At 40.3% G+C, this 18918-nt stretch overlaps 1 protein-coding gene across 3 annotated transcripts; it reads right to left on the bottom strand.

Annotated features, from left to right (window-relative positions):
• Window positions 1-621: 621 nt before the first annotated feature.
• Zfp120l1 (zinc finger protein 120 like 1) lies at window positions 622-17529 on the bottom strand. Of its 3 annotated transcripts, XM_039082787.2 has the most exons (6): window positions 15278-17529; window positions 14422-14658; window positions 4929-5050; window positions 4116-4242; window positions 3892-3952; window positions 622-2716 (listed from the first exon to the last, which is right to left on the bottom strand). In XM_039082787.2, exons 4-6 carry the CDS (start codon window positions 4147-4149, stop codon window positions 673-675), a joined length of 2139 nt encoding a protein of 712 aa, XP_038938715.1. In that variant the 5' UTR covers window positions 4150-4242; window positions 4929-5050; window positions 14422-14658; window positions 15278-17529; the 3' UTR covers window positions 622-672. The 3 variants fall into 3 exon arrangements, with proteins under 3 accessions (XP_038938715.1, XP_038938714.1, XP_038938713.1); XM_039082786.2 differs by lacking the exon at window positions 4929-5050 and having other exon boundaries at window positions 15278-15471; XM_039082785.2 differs by lacking the exons at window positions 4929-5050; window positions 14422-14658.
• Window positions 17530-18918: the final 1389 nt, after the last annotated feature.

The raw sequence follows: 18918 nt of genomic DNA, 5'->3' as shown, positions 1-18918 counted from the left end.
GCATTTACTTTGACCATGTTTTTGAAATGTTAAGTATTTATGCAGATTTCAAAACACAAAGACTTTACCACACTGAGCCCATTCATAAGGCTTTTCTCTAGTGTGTGTTATTTCCTGTATTCATAGATAATTGTGAAGGGCAAAGGCTGTACATTGCTTCCATTCACAGGGTTTCAGTGAATGGAAGTACGAATACTTTTGTTCTAGTGAGAACTATAGAAATGTGCAAAGGCTTCACCATATTCAATACATTCATAGTTTCTCTCTAGTGTGGTATCTTTTATGCTGTTTGTCTTAATTTGGGTTTTCATGCTGTGAAAAGACACCATGACTAAGGCAACTCTTAGAAAGGACATTTAATTGGGGGTGGTATACAGATTCAGAGGTTCAGTCTATTATCAAGGTGGGAAGAATGGCAGTGTCCAAACAGACATGTTACTGGAGGAGAGAGTTCTCCATCTTGATCAGAAGGAGCCAGAAGACTCTTCTGCCCTGGGTAGAGCTTAAGCATGGGATCTCAAAGCGCCCCCCCCCCCCCCAGTGACATACTTCCTCAAAGGCCACATCTATTCCAGGAAGGCCATACTTGCCATGGGCCAAGTATATTTAAACCACCACACCTTTGATGATCACAGTAAAGGCTTTATTACCACATTGGTTACATTCACAGGGTTACTCTTTAGTGTGTGTTCTTTTGTGTAGTTGGAGGTGGCTTGATTGTGAAAAGGCTTTACCACATTGACCACATTTGTAAGGTTTCTCTCCAGTATGAATTCTTTCATGTTTTTGAAGTTGACCATGAGAGGCAAAGGATTTACAACATTGCTTACATTCGTAAGGTTTCACTCCAGTATGGGTTGCTTTGTGTATTCGGAGACTAGTGTTACACGCAAAGGCTTTACCACATTCATTACATTTGTAGGGTTTCTCTCCAGTATGAATTCTTTCATGTCTTTTAAGATCGTTCTGACCTGCAAATGCTTTACCACACTGACTACATCCATAGGGCTTCTCTCCTGTATGTGTTCTTTGATGTATTTGAAGATGACCATGATATCCAAAGGCTTTACCACATTGATCACATTCATAGGGTTTCTCTCCAGTATGCATTCTTTTATGTACTTGGAGATAACTGTGATATGCAAAGGCTTTACCACACTGATTACATTCATAGGGTTTCTCTCCAGTATGCGTTCTTTTATGCACTTGGAGATTACTGTGTTGTGCAAATGCTTTACCACAATGATTACATTCATAGGGTTTCTCTCCAGTATGTGTTCTTTGATGTATTTGAAGACGACCATGATATGCAAAGGCTTTACCACACTGATTACATTCATAGGGTTTTTCTCCAGTATGTGTTCTTTCGTGTACTTGAAGATAACTATGTGATGCAAAGGCTTTACCACACTGTTTACATTTGTAAGGTTTCTCTCCAGTATGTGTTATTATATGTGTTTGGAGATCACTGTTTTGTGCAAAGGCTTTATTACATTGATTACATTCATAGGGCTTCTCTCCGGTATGTATTCTTTTATGTATTTGAAGACGACCAGAATATGCAAAGGCTTTACCACACTGATTACATTCATAGGCTTTCTCTCCAGTATGTATTCTTTTATGTACTTGGAGATTACTATGAGATGCAAAAGCTTTACCACACTGATTACATTCATAGGGTTTTTCTCCAGTGTGTGTTCTTTTATGTATTTGAAGATGACCATGATATCCAAAGGATTTACCACACTGATCACATCCATAGGGTTTCTCTCCAGTATGTGTTCTTTTATGTACTTGGAGATAACTATGAGATGCTAGGGCTTTACCACACTGATTACATTTGTAAGGTTTCTCTCCAGTATGTATTATTATATGCATTTGGAGATGACTGTGTTGTGCAAAGGCTTTACCACATTGATCACATTCATAGGGTTTCTCTCCAGTATGTGTTCTTTTATGCCTTTGAAGATAACTAGGATATGCAAAGGCTTTACCACATTGATCACATTCATAGGGTTTCTCTCCAGTATGTGTGCTTTTATGTATTTGGAGAGTACTGTGTCGTGAATAGACTTTATCACACTTATTGCATTTGTAGGGTTTCTCTCCAGTATGTATTATTTTGTGTATTCGAAGATTACACTGTTGTACAAAGGCTTTACCACATTGATTACATTTGTAGGGTTTCTCTCCAGTATGAATTCTTTCATGACGTTGAAGTTCAGAATGGTATGTAAAGGCTTTACCACACTGCTTACATGCATAGGGTTTCTCTCCAGGATGTGTGCTTTTATGTATTTGAAGATGACTGTGTTGTGAATAGACTTTATCACATCCATTACAGTTGTAGAGTTTCTCTCCAGTATGAATTATTTCACAATTTTGAAGTTGAGAATGGTATGTAAAGGCTTTATCACACGGCTTACATTCATAAGGTTTCTCTCCAGTGTGTGTTCTTTTATGTCCTCGGAGATGACTATATTGTGAATAGGCTTTATCACATTGGTCATATTTGTAGGGTTTCTCTCTAGAATGTGTTCTTTTATGTATTTGGAGACGTCTGTGATGTACAAAGTCTTCACTATACTGAGTATCTTCAGAGGGTTTCTCTCCAGTATGAATTCTTTCATGCCTTTGATGATAACTGTGACATGCAAAGGCTTTACCACAGTGAGAATATTCAGAGGGTTTCACTCCAGTACGACTTTTTTCATGCCTGCAAAGATAATTGGCACATGTAAAAGGTTTACCACAATCACTACACCAATGAATCGTTTTATCTATAGGAATTAATTTTATAATGTGGTCAAATTGTAAAGAGGAATCACATCTTAAAGTTTTAATCACTTTGTTTACATTCATGGTTTCCCCTTTATTATGGGTTGTTTCCCATACCTATAATGGTAAGAGTGTCATTACATGGCTCACATTTGTAGCATCCTTTTTCCTTATGAATTTTTTTTACATATTTAAAGAGAAATTGAAGAACTCAGAGCTTTACCACACTGAGTACATGCATAAATTTTCCTATATTGTGAAATATACACTTGCATACTACATTGGCAAGTGAACCAGGACAAACAGAAAAGAATTTCCACATTTCTGGTATTCATAGGGATTTTCTGCAGTGTGAGTTTATGGATATATTCTCAATGAAGTTGGAAAACCAACTAATTATAAACTTGTACCACACCGAGAAAGTCTGTTCAAATGGGGACTACTACATATATTTTAATTGTTCTGGAAGAGAGAGAATGAGAAGTACATTGCTTCTTCCAATATCCCTATGCCCACATGGCTTGTATCCATTGTGGCATTAAAAGAAGAATAACAAATAAAAGATTTCCACACTGAATTCACACAGTTTGACTTTTTGTTGATCATAAGCATGTGGTATGTTTTTCCCCAACAACATTCTTGATTCTCATAAACTGCCTCTTTAACTTAAACTTAGAAATGTTACTTTATGAGTAATCAGCTTTACCATGAAATATTTGCTTATTAGAAACATATACTTATCACCTATAATATATATCATATATATGTACACACACACACACACACACACACACACACACACACACACACTGCAATATGTGAGTGGTATGAGACTAAATAGATTGGCATTTCTACAGAGTAGCTGTAATGTGGCTATGATTTGAATGGTAATATCTGTTAGGGCATTGTTTCCTTGTCTTCTTTCTTAGAGGAAAGCCTTGTAAACACAAATCAGACACCTGACACTGAGGTACATAGATTTGTGAGAATTTAATAATCAATACACTTAAAGAAGTGCTTTTCTTTTTACACTGTTGCTTATCTTTAAAACTTCTAGGACACAGTAACATTTCTTTAGAGGCAGATCCATACCAACTTGCACATGACAATTACCTTCCATGTCTTCTGAAACTTTGAAAATGTTCTTCAATATTATGGTCTTTCCAGTTGCAGCCTAAAATATAGTACGTGAAAATGTATGATATATTATTGAAAATTAGGCAAAATTTAAGTTACTATCTTTAGTGAACCTGATTTATTCACCTCATTCTTAACTGAAATTGCAGAAAACAGTTTTCCCCTTATTTTAAAAAGTGAAAGAAAATCCACAATCTTACTTATAGCAGTGAGGTTCTTATAGGTCTCCAGCATCACATCTTTGTAGAGACTCTTCTGTAAAGGATCCAGCAAAGCCCATTCTTCTTGAGTGAAGTTCACATTCACATCATCATAAGTCACCGCATCCTAAAATATCCCATACATGTGTACATCAGAAACCATGATACTGACATCACTGTAAATGTATGCTTCATTGACAATATAGTTATATGATTCTGGTGCTTCCCCCACTTATTTCTTGACCCAGAAGTTCTAATGGAATTACCAAGTTATCTTAGAAGGAAATTGAATGCTCCTTGAATAGGATATAACCTTTCAAGAGAAATGCTAATTATGAGAGAGAAAGAGAGACAGAGAGAAAGACACACACAGAGAGAGAAAGAACCAAGTAGTACTAGCACACATCAGAGAAGTTGTATGAACAACTCACATCTTATTTCACTGAGTTGGATGCTAGCATGGTCTATCCAGGACAGCCAGAGGAACATATTAAGACTCTGTTTCCCATGTAAAAATCAATCAAAAAAGAGAGAAAGAACTCAGAGGTTTTTACCAGGGTTCCTACAAAGAATTACACGTTCACTCCAGTTCTGTATTCATCTTCCAGAATCCTCGTGGCCAAGTTTAAACTATAACAGTAATGAGATCATACTAAAGGGGGCGTGTATTTTTAAATAGATACAAACGGACAGATGAAATATTGGCAATGTAAATGTTGATCCTAAATAGCAACACAGGACAGGAGAGATGGCTCAGCAGTAAAGAACTCTTGCTGGTCTTGCAAATAATTGGGCTCAACTGCCAATACTTACAAGGGGCTTCACAACTATCCATTACTCCAAGTTCAGGAATTCTGAAGCCATCTTCTGACTACTATGGGGATCAGGCATACATAATATGGATATTCATGCACACAGGTAAAATATTCATATTCCTTCAAAAAATCAAGACAAACACAACAGGCAGGAAAAATGTTATGCATCTGCAATTCAATGACTCAGAAAGCTCAGGCAGCAAAGCTTAGGCAGTATTAATGTCATGAATCTATGCCACCCTGAGAAATAGACTATTCTCTCTGCCAAATTTCAAAATCCACGACATGGATGAAGATCAACACAACAGCATATGGTTGACATGTACAAAAACCTACATTCCAGGTCCATCAGCCAATAACATAAAACAAACAAACAAACAGTCAGGCATGTTGACTCACAATTAATCCCAGCATTCTGGACCTAGAGTCAGGTGGACCTTTAAGTTTGAGGCCTACATGTTCTACATACCTACTTTCAGAACAGCCAGGACTAGAAAGAGAAACTTTGTCTTCACAAACAAAAACAGAAACAAAACCAACAAAATTAAAAATAAAAAAACACCAGGCTTAGTCCTTAGTTGTTTCAAAAGTTGTTTCAACTGCATCTTATGTGATTACAGACAGAGTCTACAACATACCCAAACTTATGAAATATAATGAAACTAGTACTAAGAGGAAAACTCATAACTCTGAGGGCCTACAAAAAAAACTAGAGGGAGCATACACTAACAGGTTGACAGCACACCTGAAAACTTTAGAACAAAAAGAAGCAATTACACCCAAGAGGAGTAGACAGCAGGAAATAATCAAACTCAGGGCTGAAATCAACCAAGTAGAAATGAAAAGAACTATACAAAGAATCAACAAAACCATGAGTTGGTTCTTAGAGAAAACCAACAAGATAGATAAGCCCTTAGCCACACTAACCAGAGGTCACAGAGGGTGTATCCAAATTAACAAAATCAGAAATGAAAAGGGAGACATAATAACAGAAACTGAGGAAATTTAAAAAAAAATATATCAGATCCTACTACCAAAGCCTATACCCAACAAAACTGGAAAATCTGGAGGAAATGGACAATTTTCTAGACAGATACCAGATACCAAAGTTAAATCAGGATCAGATAAACCATCGAAACAACCCCATAACTCTTAAAGAAATCTAATCAGTCATTAAAAGTTTCCCAACCATGTATCGTAGGCCTGAGAGGTAGACAGGTAGCCTGAGAGTGACCCCTTCCTCAAAAAAAAAAAAAAAAAAAAAAAAGAAAAAAAAAGTTTCCCAACCAAAAAATGCCAAGGATCAGATGGGTTTAGTGCAGAATTCTACCAGACCTTCAAAGAGGACCTAATACCAGTACTCTTCAAACTATTCAAAAATTAGAAACAAAAGGAACACTACCCAATTCATTCTTTGAAGCCACAATTACGCTTATACCTAAACCACACAAAGACCCTACAAAGAAAGAGAATTTCAGACCAATTTCCCTCAAGAATATCGATGCAAAAATACTCAATAAAATTCTGGCAAACTGAATCCAAGAACACTCAAAAGGATCATTCACCATGAGCAAGTAGGTTTCATTCTAGGGATGCAAGGATGGTTCAACGTATGGAAATCCATCAACATAATCCACTATATAAACAAACTCAAAGAAAAGAACCACATGATCATTTCATTAGATGCTGAGAAAGCATTTGACAAAATTCAACACCCCTCCATGAAAAAAGTCTTCAAAAGATCAGGAATTCAAGGCCCATATCTAAACATAGTAAAAGCCATATACAGCAAACCAGTAGCTAACATTAAACTAAAGGGTGAGAAAGTTAAAGCAATCCCACTAAAATCAAAGACTAGACAAGGCTGCCCACTCTCTCCCTACTTATTCAGTATTGTACTCGAAGTCCTAAGCAGAGCAATCAGACAACAAAAAGAGGTCAAGGGATACAAATGGGAAAGGAAGAAGTAAAAATATCACCATTTGCAGATGATCATAGTACACTTAAGTGACCCCAAAAATTCCTCCAAAGAACACCTAAACCTGATAAACAAGTTCAGCAAAGTGGCTGGGTATAAAATTAACTCAAATCAGTAGCCTTCCCCTACTCAAAGGATAAACAGGCTGAGAAAGAAATTAGGGAAATGACACCCTTCACAATAGTCACAAATAATATAAAATAACTTGGTGTGACTTTAACCAAGCAAGCGAAAGATCTGTATGACAAGAACTTCAAGTCTCTGAAGAAAGAAATTGAAGAAGATCTCAGAAAATGGAAAGACCTCCCATGCTCATGGATTGGCAGGATTAATATAGTAAAAATGGCCATTTTGCCAAAAGCGATCTACAGATTCAATGCAATCCCCATCAAAATTCCAACTCAATTCTTCATAGAGATAGAAAGAGCAATTTGCAGATTCATTTGAAAAAGCAAAAAACCCAGGATAGTGAAAACTATTCTCAACAATAAAAGAACTTCTGGGGGAATCACCATCCCTGACTTCAAGCAGTATTACAGAGCAATAGTCATAAAAACTGTATGGTATTGGTACATTTACACAGTGGAGTATATATCACCCAGCTGTTTTAAAAAATGGCATCATGGGATCCAGCTATACCTCTCTTGGGCATATACCCAAAAGATGCCCCAACATATAAAAAAGACACGTGCTCCACTATGTTCATTGCAGCCTTATTTATAATAGCCAGAAGCTGGAAAGAACCCAGATGCCCTTCAACAGAGGAATGGATACAGAAAATGTGGTACATCTACACAATGGAATATTACTCAGCTATCAAAAACAATGACTTTATGAAATTCGTAGGCAAATGGTTGGAACTGGAAAATATCATCCTGAGTGAGGTAACCCAATCACAGAAAAACACACATGGTATGCACTCATTGATAAGTGGCTATTAGCCAAAATGCTGGAATTACCCTAGATGCCTAGAACAAATGAAACTCAAGACGGATGATCAAAATGTGAATGCTTCACTCCTTCTTTAAAAGGGGAACAAGAATACCCTTGGCAGGGAAGAGAGAGGCAAAGATTAAAACAAAGGCAGAAGGAACACCCATTCAGAGCCTGCCCCACATGTGGCCCATACATATACAGCCACCCAATTAGACAAGATGGATGAAGCAAAGAAGTGCAGACCGACAGGAGCCGGATGTAGATCGCTCCTGAGAGACACAGCCAGAACACAGCAAATACAGAGGCGAATGCCAGCAGCAAACCACTGAACTGAGAATAGGACCCCCGTTGAAGGAATCAGAGAAAGAACTGGAAGAGCTTGAAGGGGCTCGAGACCCCATATGTACAACAATGCCAAGCAACCAGAGCTTCCAGGGACTAAGCCACTACCTAAAGACTATACATGGACTGACCCTGGACTCTGACCTCATAGGTAGCAATGAATATCCTAGTAAGAGCACCAGTGGAAGGGGAAGCCCTTGATCCTGCCAAGACTGAACCCCCAGTGAACGTGATTATTGGGGGGAGGGCGACAATGGGGGGAGGGTGGGGAGGGGAACACCCATAAGGAAGGGGAGGGGGGAAGGGGATGTTTGCCCGGAAACCGGACAAGGGAATAACACTCGAAATGTATATAAGAAATACTCAAGTTAATAAAAAAAAAATGGCATCATGAATTTGAAGATAAGTGAATGAAACTAAAAAAAAAATTACCCCAAGTGAGGTAGCCCACACCCAGAATGACAGATATGGTATTCATTCACTTATAAGTGGGTATTACCTATTAGGTAAATGATAACCAAAGTATAATCTACAGACTCAGAGAAGATAAGTAAAGAAGAGGGCTACGGGGGGGGGGGGGGCATGGATCTCCTTCTAAAGGGGAAATGGAATCCTTTCTGTGAGTAGACTGGGGTTTGATGGGAACAGGAGCAGGAGGGATCAGTGGGGGGTGCGGTGAAGGGAAAAAGTAAAACGCAGGGAGAAACAGCTGGAATTCGGGGTTATTTGGGAGTTAGTGTAGAAACCCAGTACAATAGCAACTTCCTGGAAGCTAAAGGGTGACCCTAATGAGAACTCCTAGTAATGGAGGATATGGAGTCTGAACTGGCCATCCTTTGTAACCAGTCAGGGCTTCAATTTGGGAATGGGTTACACTTGGTTGAGTTATTGGCCAAGGAGGTCCCTTGGAGATTCTTAAACAATCCATGCTGATGCCAGGACAAAACTTTACTCTCAGAAAACTGACAGGAGAGCCCATTGATGAAGACAAATTCCACACAATTCACTGAATGCAGAGGTCAAGAGGGCGCAGGCTTGGAGCCTTCAACCCTATGTTCTACTCTCTTTGAGGAGAGAAGGAACTCCACAGGCTACAGAAAGAGAAACCAGGACACAACCCCCACCTACAACCCCACGGCCCCACAACTGGTCCTTTCTGCAAGATGTGCTGGGGCATGATGGTAACAAAGTTGTTTGAGTGGCCAACCAATGTTTGGTTTAACTTGAGGCACTTGACATGAGAGGGAACCCAAGCCTAACACTGCCTGGATTTCTAGGAATCTTACATAGACTTAAATGGCAAGCATGGGGCCAACATGGGTCTGTGCTAGGTCCTCGGCTGATATGTTATGGCTGTTAGTTTGGTGTTTCTGTGGGATTCCAGCAGTAATTCTGGTGTAAAATTGTGGGAGAGGTGTAATTCTGATTCTTTTGCTTGATCTTGAGACCCTTTTCCTCCTATCAGGTTGCCTTGTCCAGCCTCAATATGAAGGCTTTCACCACGTATTTTTTCTACCTTGTTTTGTCCTGTTTGGCTGTTCTCTTTGGAGGTCTGCTTCTTTCTGAAGAGGAAATGGGGATGGGGTTGGATCTTGGAGAGAGGAGGACAGGAGAGGGTGGGGGGTCGCTGGGAGGAATGTAGGGAGGGGAAATAGTGGTCAGGATATATTGTATGAGAGAAACATCTATCTTCAATTAAAATATGAATTCAATATTGCTTAAATGAAAATGCAAAGGGAAGGAATAATGAACAAAGAAAAGTGAAATAGTGAAGACAGGGACAGTATGATTGTGATAGACACAGTTCTCCTGTTTTTTTTGGTAGATGGTGACCAACACACAGGAGTGTAAAAATATCTCAGAGGCTTACTTCCAGGTCTGATAACCTAGACCTAGTTCTGGAAGCTTCTACCCTCCATACGATCTTATTTAGGTCTAGGATGTTTTTGGCATCTGAAACTTAACTGCTGAATGAACTCACCCTTTCTTTTTCTTTCTGAACTCTGGCCGGTCAACTCAGCTGTTCTGACTCAAACTCCTCTTCATGACTGACTGAAACCAACTTCTTTCCCTTCCGACTGAATTGCTGTGCTTATCCTCAAAAGAACTCTAGCAATCTTCTTATCTTCTGGCTCCTCATGCTCTAGCTTGCTCTCCCTTTCACCTGTCTCCATAAAACTCTCTCAGTAAAACTGCCTTCTCTCACCCACTGAGATGCTTCCTCTTATGTTGCCTCTCTTTCCTGTCTACTCCTGAGAGTTGGACATATCCTAGTCTGTCAGATCTTTCTCTGATTCATCATTTTGTCAATTAGACATCACTTTCAAACATGGGCTTCCTTCTAAAACTAACTTTATCTTCACTGTTTGGGAATAAAGGTGTGTACTAAGGGCTGAGCCACACTACAGTTAGAAACAGCTCTTTTCTTTTCTTTTCTTTTCTTTTTTAAGTAAATTAGACAGTCTCGGGGTTCACAGTGTGATCAAATACCCTGCAACACAGGAGTTCATGACAAGCTCATCTTGGGTCCAGTCTACATCTGTAAATTCAAAAGTTTTGTTCTCAACAATATATCACACAGGAAACAAAAGCAGCCATTTTCTTGTGTTCGCTTTCACTAGTTTGGAATGTGGAATTACAGAGATTTCTGCTCATTTCATTCCAAATGAATGTTCTTGAGTGTTTTTAAGAAAAATTAATGTTTGAATAACTATTCAAATAATAGAAAATATGTGATGCTATACAAAATTGCTACATTAATTATATTATACATTAAGCATAAGTAAACAGATGTATAAAAATGTTAAATGTTTAAAAACATTCTCCAAAGCAAAAATGAAAGTGTTACCATCTAAGATAGGTTATGCAACCCAGAGAAAACAAAAAGATAAGTCTCTTATCTAAAACTATCACGTTTGTTCAACTGTAATTTATTGTCAGTATTTAAATTCAAACAAAACGGTCAGTCTGTTTCTTAACCTCAGTTTTACTTTTTCATGCAATATGACTAATTGGCAGAAAGCTCTCATGCCATCCAAATAAAGCCACTTTCTGCAATAGTATACTTTAATAGCACATTTGCTTCTCATCTCTATAATAACTCTTGCTATAGAAAGCTTGATATTTCATTTCTCTTCTCCACATGATGTTCTAAAAGAACATTAGAAAAACCCTTTGAAGGAGATCCCTTTAGATAGATTCTGTGCTTTCTGCCCTTCATTTTCTGTTGCTACCTGCAAGGAAGACAAGATGGCTCAAGCTCTCATATCCATCTGATAATAAGAGCACACTAAAGATTAAAGAAAGAAGTGGGTTGACACTGCTTAAGCTTTAATTACAAGCTGTTTTATGACCAATAGAGCACTGACTGTGAGAGTTCTTTTAAGGTACATAATCTTTTTTTTAATTTTTTTTAAATTTTTTTTATTAACTTGAGTATTTCTTATTTACATTTCGAATGTTATTCCCTTTCCCAGTTTCCGGGCAAACATCCCCCTAATCCCTCCCCCTCCCCTTCTCTATGGGTGTTCCCCTCCCTACCCTCCCCCCATTGCCGCCCTCCCCCCATAGTCTAGTTCACTGGGGGTTCAGTCTTAGCAGGACCCAGGGCTTCCCCTTCCACTGGTGCTCTTACTAGGATATTCATTGCTACCTATGAGGTCAGAGTCCAGGGTCAGTCCATGTATAGTCTTTAGGTAGTGGCTTAGTCCCTGGAAGCTCTGGTTGCTTGGCATTGTTGTTCATATGGGGTCTCGAGCCCCTTCAAGCTCTTCCAGTTCTTTCTCTGATTCCTTCAACGGGGGTCCTATTCTCAGTTCAGTGGTTAAGGTGCATAATCTTTTAACCATTGCTATTGTCTTCATGCCTTTAGCACAATGTCCCCTTGAGGTATCCAGCTTGTCTTAAAGGAAGGAGCATTGAGGTTATTCTCTTATTTAGGATACTACGAATATAACTGCAATGAACATGTAAATTCTGGTACTTCTTAGAACTAATTTCAAGTGCATGGAAAATACACTGAGAAAATTGCTAGGTTCCATGTCAATTCTGTCATTTTCATGAGAACTCGGTCAGTACTATGTCCAAATGTATCAGAAATATATATTAAATATATGCAATTATACATCAACTATAACAGAACATGGTTTTAACTAATTATAGCTGATATCTGCAGAAAATTCCAACCTAGTTTATTGCTAATACAAATCCTGTGTCACATACAGATTCAATTCTGGACCATGTTTTATTTTCACTCTTTTTGTTTTCTAAATTAAGTCATAATTAGTGAGGTATTGGTTATGCGACCCTAACAACATATTCTGTGTTACTAAAGTCTAAACTAAAGTCCTCTTTCTATTATTTCATATCAATTTTGGTTTCACACTTACTATAGTTTACTAAATGAATAATTATGTTGAATATTTTTACCTATTTATACAACTCTAAATAACACCATTAACGTGATTTTTTTTAAAAAAAAAGAAAAAGAAAAAAAATGTTGAGTATGTCCAATTTGCAGCATAATGTGAATTCTATCTGTACTTATTACAGAGTTACAACAATCAAAAGGTTTACAACATTTGTAAAAAAATAATGGGATGCACAGAAAAAGCCAAGAACATAGGCATCAAAATTATAGTCAAGTTTTAATTGAAAGATCCAAGGAAACTCAGGCAGAAAAAATGTGAACTTGACCAACATTATCTATGATTGCATGTGCATACAAATTAAATAGACACAAACTTTACAACTCCCACAAAAGTAACTCAGTGACCCCTAAACTGTTAATATTTCTGACCCCCAGTCACTACTGACCTCACTTCCAAATAGAGAAGGGCTCTTCCATGCTCTAGAGCTCTCTCTGTATGGAGGTGATCAGAAAGGTGGGCTATGGCTCTGCAGCTCATGCCTCCTTGTGATCTCACACAAACCCAGCCCCACTGAGCTCACACACAATTCAATGTTGAAGAATAATTCAATGTCTGCTTTTTGCTACATGGATTATGGCACATGATGTGGAATCTGCCCTACCCACTTGTACACCTGATAGACCTCTGAATCTCAGAAGCCCCTTTTGTACCCTGGAATTGAATTTCCATGAACCACAGTATTGTGGCTGGTGGTAGTGGAAAGGTAAAAGGATTTTAATCAAATATTGCTGAAGGATGATCATCACTTCCTCTCCACAAATTTCTAAACTATTTGTAAACTTTATCACACAAAACTCAATTTGTAATGCAATGTTCAGAACTTCTAAAAACCAGACCTTCAGTCTTGAAATCTGTTTTCCCACTGCACACCAAAAGCAATGCTTGTGTGTGCACACTGGGCAGTGATATTATAAGTAACACAGCTTCCTATGGCCAGAGCTGCAGACACCCCCCACACACACACACACAGGGAATCCACACTCAGGGAGGCTCAGAGGCCAGGGCCCTCTGAGAAAGTCACCACATGAACCAGTCTGGTTCACAGTCCATCACAGTCCAATCCTATTGGACTCCGATAGATTAGTCCACCTGCTTCTCCCAATGACTGCCACAGTCACCATGGCATGGCTTGTGATCTCCCTCACGGCTCTCTAATGAACTGCATCAGAGAAGAATATGGAGCTACCTCCCACTGGTGCTCTTCCTGACTGCTAGCCTGCCCAGAGTCTTTCATTAGCTTTGACCACCCAGCTTGGCCTCGGGACAGTACCGGCTTCCCTACAGGAGGATTAGAGATTAAATCACTCAGACAAGACAGGCCTTCCCAGCTCTGTCCTTCCACCCTAGGGGCAGAGAGAGCCCTAGTATGGTAAATTTGTATTTTAGTAGAATCTTCCACTCTCCCAGGGCACCTGTTCATCTTCCAAGGTCCTTTGTATGTTCAATCCATCACACACTCAATGTCCAGTGCAGCTATCCCTTTGCTTCAGAGCTGGGAAGTCCTGCAGCCAAAATCTAGTCAAACTCAAACAATAACTGATGCAACTCCTCCCTAAGGCTCTGGCCCCCGACCGTTACCATCTCTCCCAGTCATATTCCAGGTTTTAGAGAATGAGCGCTGTTTTTTCTTTATACCTCGGGCCTCAGGAAAAGCTCCCATGGCCTAGGTCCCAGATTGTTATTGGCTCTGCCAAGCATGTTCCTGGGTTTCAGGAGGAGCTATGTCATTCTCCATACATGGGGACCTCAGGGAAAGAAAGCCTTGCTTGATTCGGCCAGCACTCAACACAACCATGGTTTTTTACCTTTTCAAATGGTTGTCACCAGGTGTCATCTTGCCCATGTGGCAGAACTATGCTTTTCACAAGAAGAAAACGGAACCTTTATGGCACACCAGGCCTTACTGTTGATTGTGATCCTGCAATGCCCCATTGAGCACTTTGTTAGAGGCCTGCTCTTTGACATGGGGATGGGCCTGGTGGCTGGTTGTAAATCAGGGTTGTTTCCTTTGTTATGGGTTGGAACCCTATTTCTGGACAATCCTGGTGGGGAAAAAAACAAAACAAAACAAAACATGTGTATCCTAGCACTCCAATCTCTAACAGGCCTGGTTAGCATACTATCTGTGGGGTGTTTTACACGTAGTCCTCCCTCAGCTAATTCTACTTGGTGTGACTTACTATCTCCTAGGCATTAGTAAATTCTTTTTTTTTTTTTTTTTTTTTTCTGGAGCTGAGGACCGAACCCAGGGCCTTGTGCTTGCTAGGCAAGCACTCTACCACTGAGCTAAATCCCCAACCCCAGTAAATTCTTTACAATATATATGAGATGCCCTTTACAGCTTCCATAAAATTAATCCCCAAAGGATAGTACACCTTAATGTCAAATGCTAAGAATAGAACTTGTAGAAATTAGAGCTCTCTGGAGTTGTCATCGTTCCAAGGGCGTTTCTACACACAAGACACTTTTCCAAATGCTCTGTGCAGATGCGGCCCCCATAGTGAAGTTAATCAGTGGCTACCGCTGGGTCCAGCGAGTGGCTAGGATCATAAGGACCTCCAGGCGGCCGTATCTGGCTGCCGGTTCACACCCTCTCCCGGGGGAAAACAAACACATCAGCTACCCGCTCCTCCCGGTTGTTGGCAGTGACCCTGTGCTCACCATGTCGCAACTTCGGAGCTTGCCTGAGCGCACTTCATAGCATCCAGCGGCAGGACAGAAAGCACAGCACCCCAAAACACTCAAGCCTGCTCAGCTGCTAGGCGGAACCCGCCGCCTGGCACCCGGAAGAACCCGCCTTCTCTTCTGATTGGCAGGTCCGCCTGAAGGTTCTGATTGGCCACGGAGTCTTGAGTGACATGAGCACCTCCCTTGGGGTAGACTGTGCTTAAGGGACACAGGCTTCCAGTCCAGGTCCAGACCTTTTCAAGAGCTGCACGGATTTGCATTTCAGTAGCACTTGTGCCTGTCCTCCCTTCTGTGCCCTACGCACCGAGCCCCAGGGAGGACTCCACCTACCCCTGCTCAGTCGCCTGCTCCTCCCCTTTGCGGGCAGTGACCCTGTGCTCATCAGGTACTGACTTCAGCCAAATCCCTCACAGCATTCAGTAGGCTCTTTCCCTTCTTCCTCCTGGAATCAGAGTAGATAGATAGCTTGCATAGCCCGTTACTCAGCTTGCAGTAAGTTATCAATCTGTCCCACAAGCGGAAGGGTGCCCGGGATATTAACAATTAAAGAGGGAGTTGGGGGAACAAGATTTTTGTTTTGCGGCTGTTGGGAGTCAGACCTGGGACAAGCAGCTGTATATTTAACACACCAAAGCTGGTCAGGCCTCCAGGTTCTCCCAGCACTCCTCGGTCCCCACATGTTATAGGGCATGGCTGGCATACCTCGCCTTGCATCCTGAACTTTTCAGCCCAGGGGCTGGGCTTTCCCTCTTCCAGAAGCTCTTCCTATATAAACCAGACATTTTGTGCTCTCTGTCTCTTTGTTTCTCTGTTTCTGTGTCTCTCCCTCTCCCCTTCTCCCTCCCTCCCCCTTCTTCCCTCCCCACTTTCCCTCCCCCCTGCCTTTTTGTCTTCCAGCTTGCCTTGCTCAATCTTTCTCTTTCTCCCCACCACCCTCCTCATTCTACCCACCCATAGCGACTTCTCTGGCCTCTTTGGGAACTAGTGAACCCTCTGGTTCCTTGGGATCAGTGAGGCTATTAGAGAGCTGCCCCCAATAAACCTACAAATACTCTAAATTGGCTTGGGTTGAGTCCTTCATGCTGGATTTAGGTAAACTGCAGCTAGTATTCACCTGGTAGGTATGGGAACCCTGGGAGAAAGGAAAGAAACAGATGACAAACCCCGTGGAGCAGTATTGTTAGCCAGCGCATCTTCCTCCGTCGGAAGGTGAACACACATCCACACTCAGAGCTGTATTAGTAAAGGTTTCTAGATGAACAGACCTGATGGGATGAAGCTATGTATATGGAATTATTAGAATATTTCACATTAGAATAGGCTGTGGTCCAACTAGTCCAACCATGGCTATCTAATAGTGGTTCAGTCCATGTTGTTCTATGTCTCAGCTGGTCTCAGCATACGCCAGAATTCTGAAATAGGTTGTAATGCCCTTAAAAAAATGAACTTGTGGGGCTGGGGATTTAGCTCAGTGGTAGAGCGCTTGCCTAGGAAGCGCAAGGCCCTGAGTTCGGTCCCCAGCTCCGAAAAAAAGAACCAAAAAAAAAAAAAATGAACTTGTTAGCCAGAGGTAGGGCAAGCAGACAACGAGAAAGAGCTACCGTCTTCAATGTCCTTTATATATGTAGGCTACTATGGGAAACTGTGCCCTAGATCTTATCACCTCAGAAGAGCCAAATTAAAGAAGGGTTTTTCATTTCAAAAGCTATAATTAGGGAAAATAACCCACAGTATCCAACTCTTTGGATTTTAGTTAATTTCAGATGTAGTCAATTGACTACCAAGAATAGCCATCACGAAAGCCGAGACAGAGGAGCTGAGAAAGATTTTTGCCTCCTGTGGCAGGCAAGGAAAGCATGGGAGTCTTTTCCAAAGCAATAATTTTCTTTAACAAAGGAAGCATTGGAATTTTAATTTACAGAGTCTGGATACATTCACATATAGGTTTGCCTACTCCTAAGTATGCTAAATTAAATCCTCTTCTGAACATGGTCACAATGTAAAAGCGGAGATATTCAAGGGCATTCTTAGCTCAGAGTCATGCAGAAATGTATGTAAATTTAAAAATGATGGACAGAAATGCCTCTGGAATGTTCACCTTATACTACAAGGTCTTATCTGAAAACCAAGTAAGTAACACTGTGAAAGTAGATGGCTCAGGAGTCAATGCTACCCGTTAAACATGATGTATGATCTAACAGATCAGTGTCACATTTCTTACATATACAAATAACAGAGAACAAAAATTCAGAAAACTTCAGGGAAAAATCACCTATCAGCACTGTGGGCTCCTTTTGCCTCTAAGCAGACCGGCTCAGAGGGAAGCCACACCTGTTTCCATGAAGGACCAGAGGAGCTCATTTTAACTTGCCCTGACTGCTATCTGACTTAGGGTTGTGACATCACTGTATATAGTTTTTTATTTTTTTAATTTTATTTTTAATGTGTATATGTGTGTTTGCCTCCATGTGTCTGTATGCAGTACCAAAGAGGCCAGAAGAAGGCAGGAGATGCCTGGGGCTGGAGTCAAAGGAAATGGTTAGCTTCCTTGTGGCTTCTGGGAAAGGAATCTGTGTCCTCTGCAACAGCACCCATTGTTCTTAATGGCTAAGCTGTCGTTCTAGCCTCTTTTAATTTAAAATTTATTTTTTATACATTTTAATTAAATATATTACATCACTTTCCCCCTTCCTTGCCTTCTTTCTATCTCTTGCTAAATTCTTCCCAGCCAATTTCTTCCTTGTTAAGTATTTGTGAGTAAATATGCTCAAATATATGAATAAAATTTATTGAATCCATTTCTGTTAGTTGTGTCTAAATGGTTTCAGGACTGACCACATTGCACTGGATAGCCAGATAGGGACTTCACCTTTGTCTGATGTTAATTCTCCCACTTTCAGGAGAGTTCTACTCTTTAATGAGTAAGAAAGGTTAAGGGTACAAAGATCCTTATATCCACAGATCATAGATAAACCAGGGATGTTAAATGCACAGGGCCCTCTTCTCAATGAAGGAGATAAAATGTCTGAATTCTATACAAAAGGCAGAGAGTGAATTTTGTTAATGACCATGTGATCTCTGCTAACTGTGGAGGCAGACTTCCCCCACTTTTTCCTATAGAGGCAGACATAACCCAAATTCCCCAGAATAATAATTCTCAGACTCTTTCTTCCCTAGACTGTTACCCATCCTTTGGAGAGATGTCACATGCACTTTATGGCCATCTGACCTCTATGCTATTGGTCAGAGACCACATTTTAGCTATAGCACCCACCCTCATGGTCACGTGTACTTTGTAAAAGAGTTTCTATGTAGTTACACCTTAAACTTTATTGTGTACCTGGAACTGGACAGATTGGACTGATTGTTGCCTTGAAATTTTTTCCCAAATTGTACTGTGTTTTAAATATGTTGGCAATGAACTGCCTAATATTAGACTCCCCCAGTCTGATCCCTCAAGTCAATCTGCACAGGGCTTTCATTCTTATCTCTTAGTGTGGTTTATTTCCCTGTCCCTGCAGGGACCCCCCCCAGCACAAGTCTGACCCCCGAGTGACCTAGAATGCCTTGGACAGAAAACATCAGGAAGAGAAAACTTGGAAGTAGAAAATACT

The sequence above is a fragment of the Rattus norvegicus genome, chromosome 8, assembly GCF_036323735.1.
Source record: "Rattus norvegicus strain BN/NHsdMcwi chromosome 8, GRCr8, whole genome shotgun sequence".
In the NCBI taxonomy this organism is placed as follows: domain Eukaryota; kingdom Metazoa; phylum Chordata; class Mammalia; order Rodentia; family Muridae; genus Rattus; species Rattus norvegicus.
The sequence above is the reverse complement of the archived record's forward strand: the minus strand, read 5'-3'. Positions and strand labels throughout refer to the sequence as shown.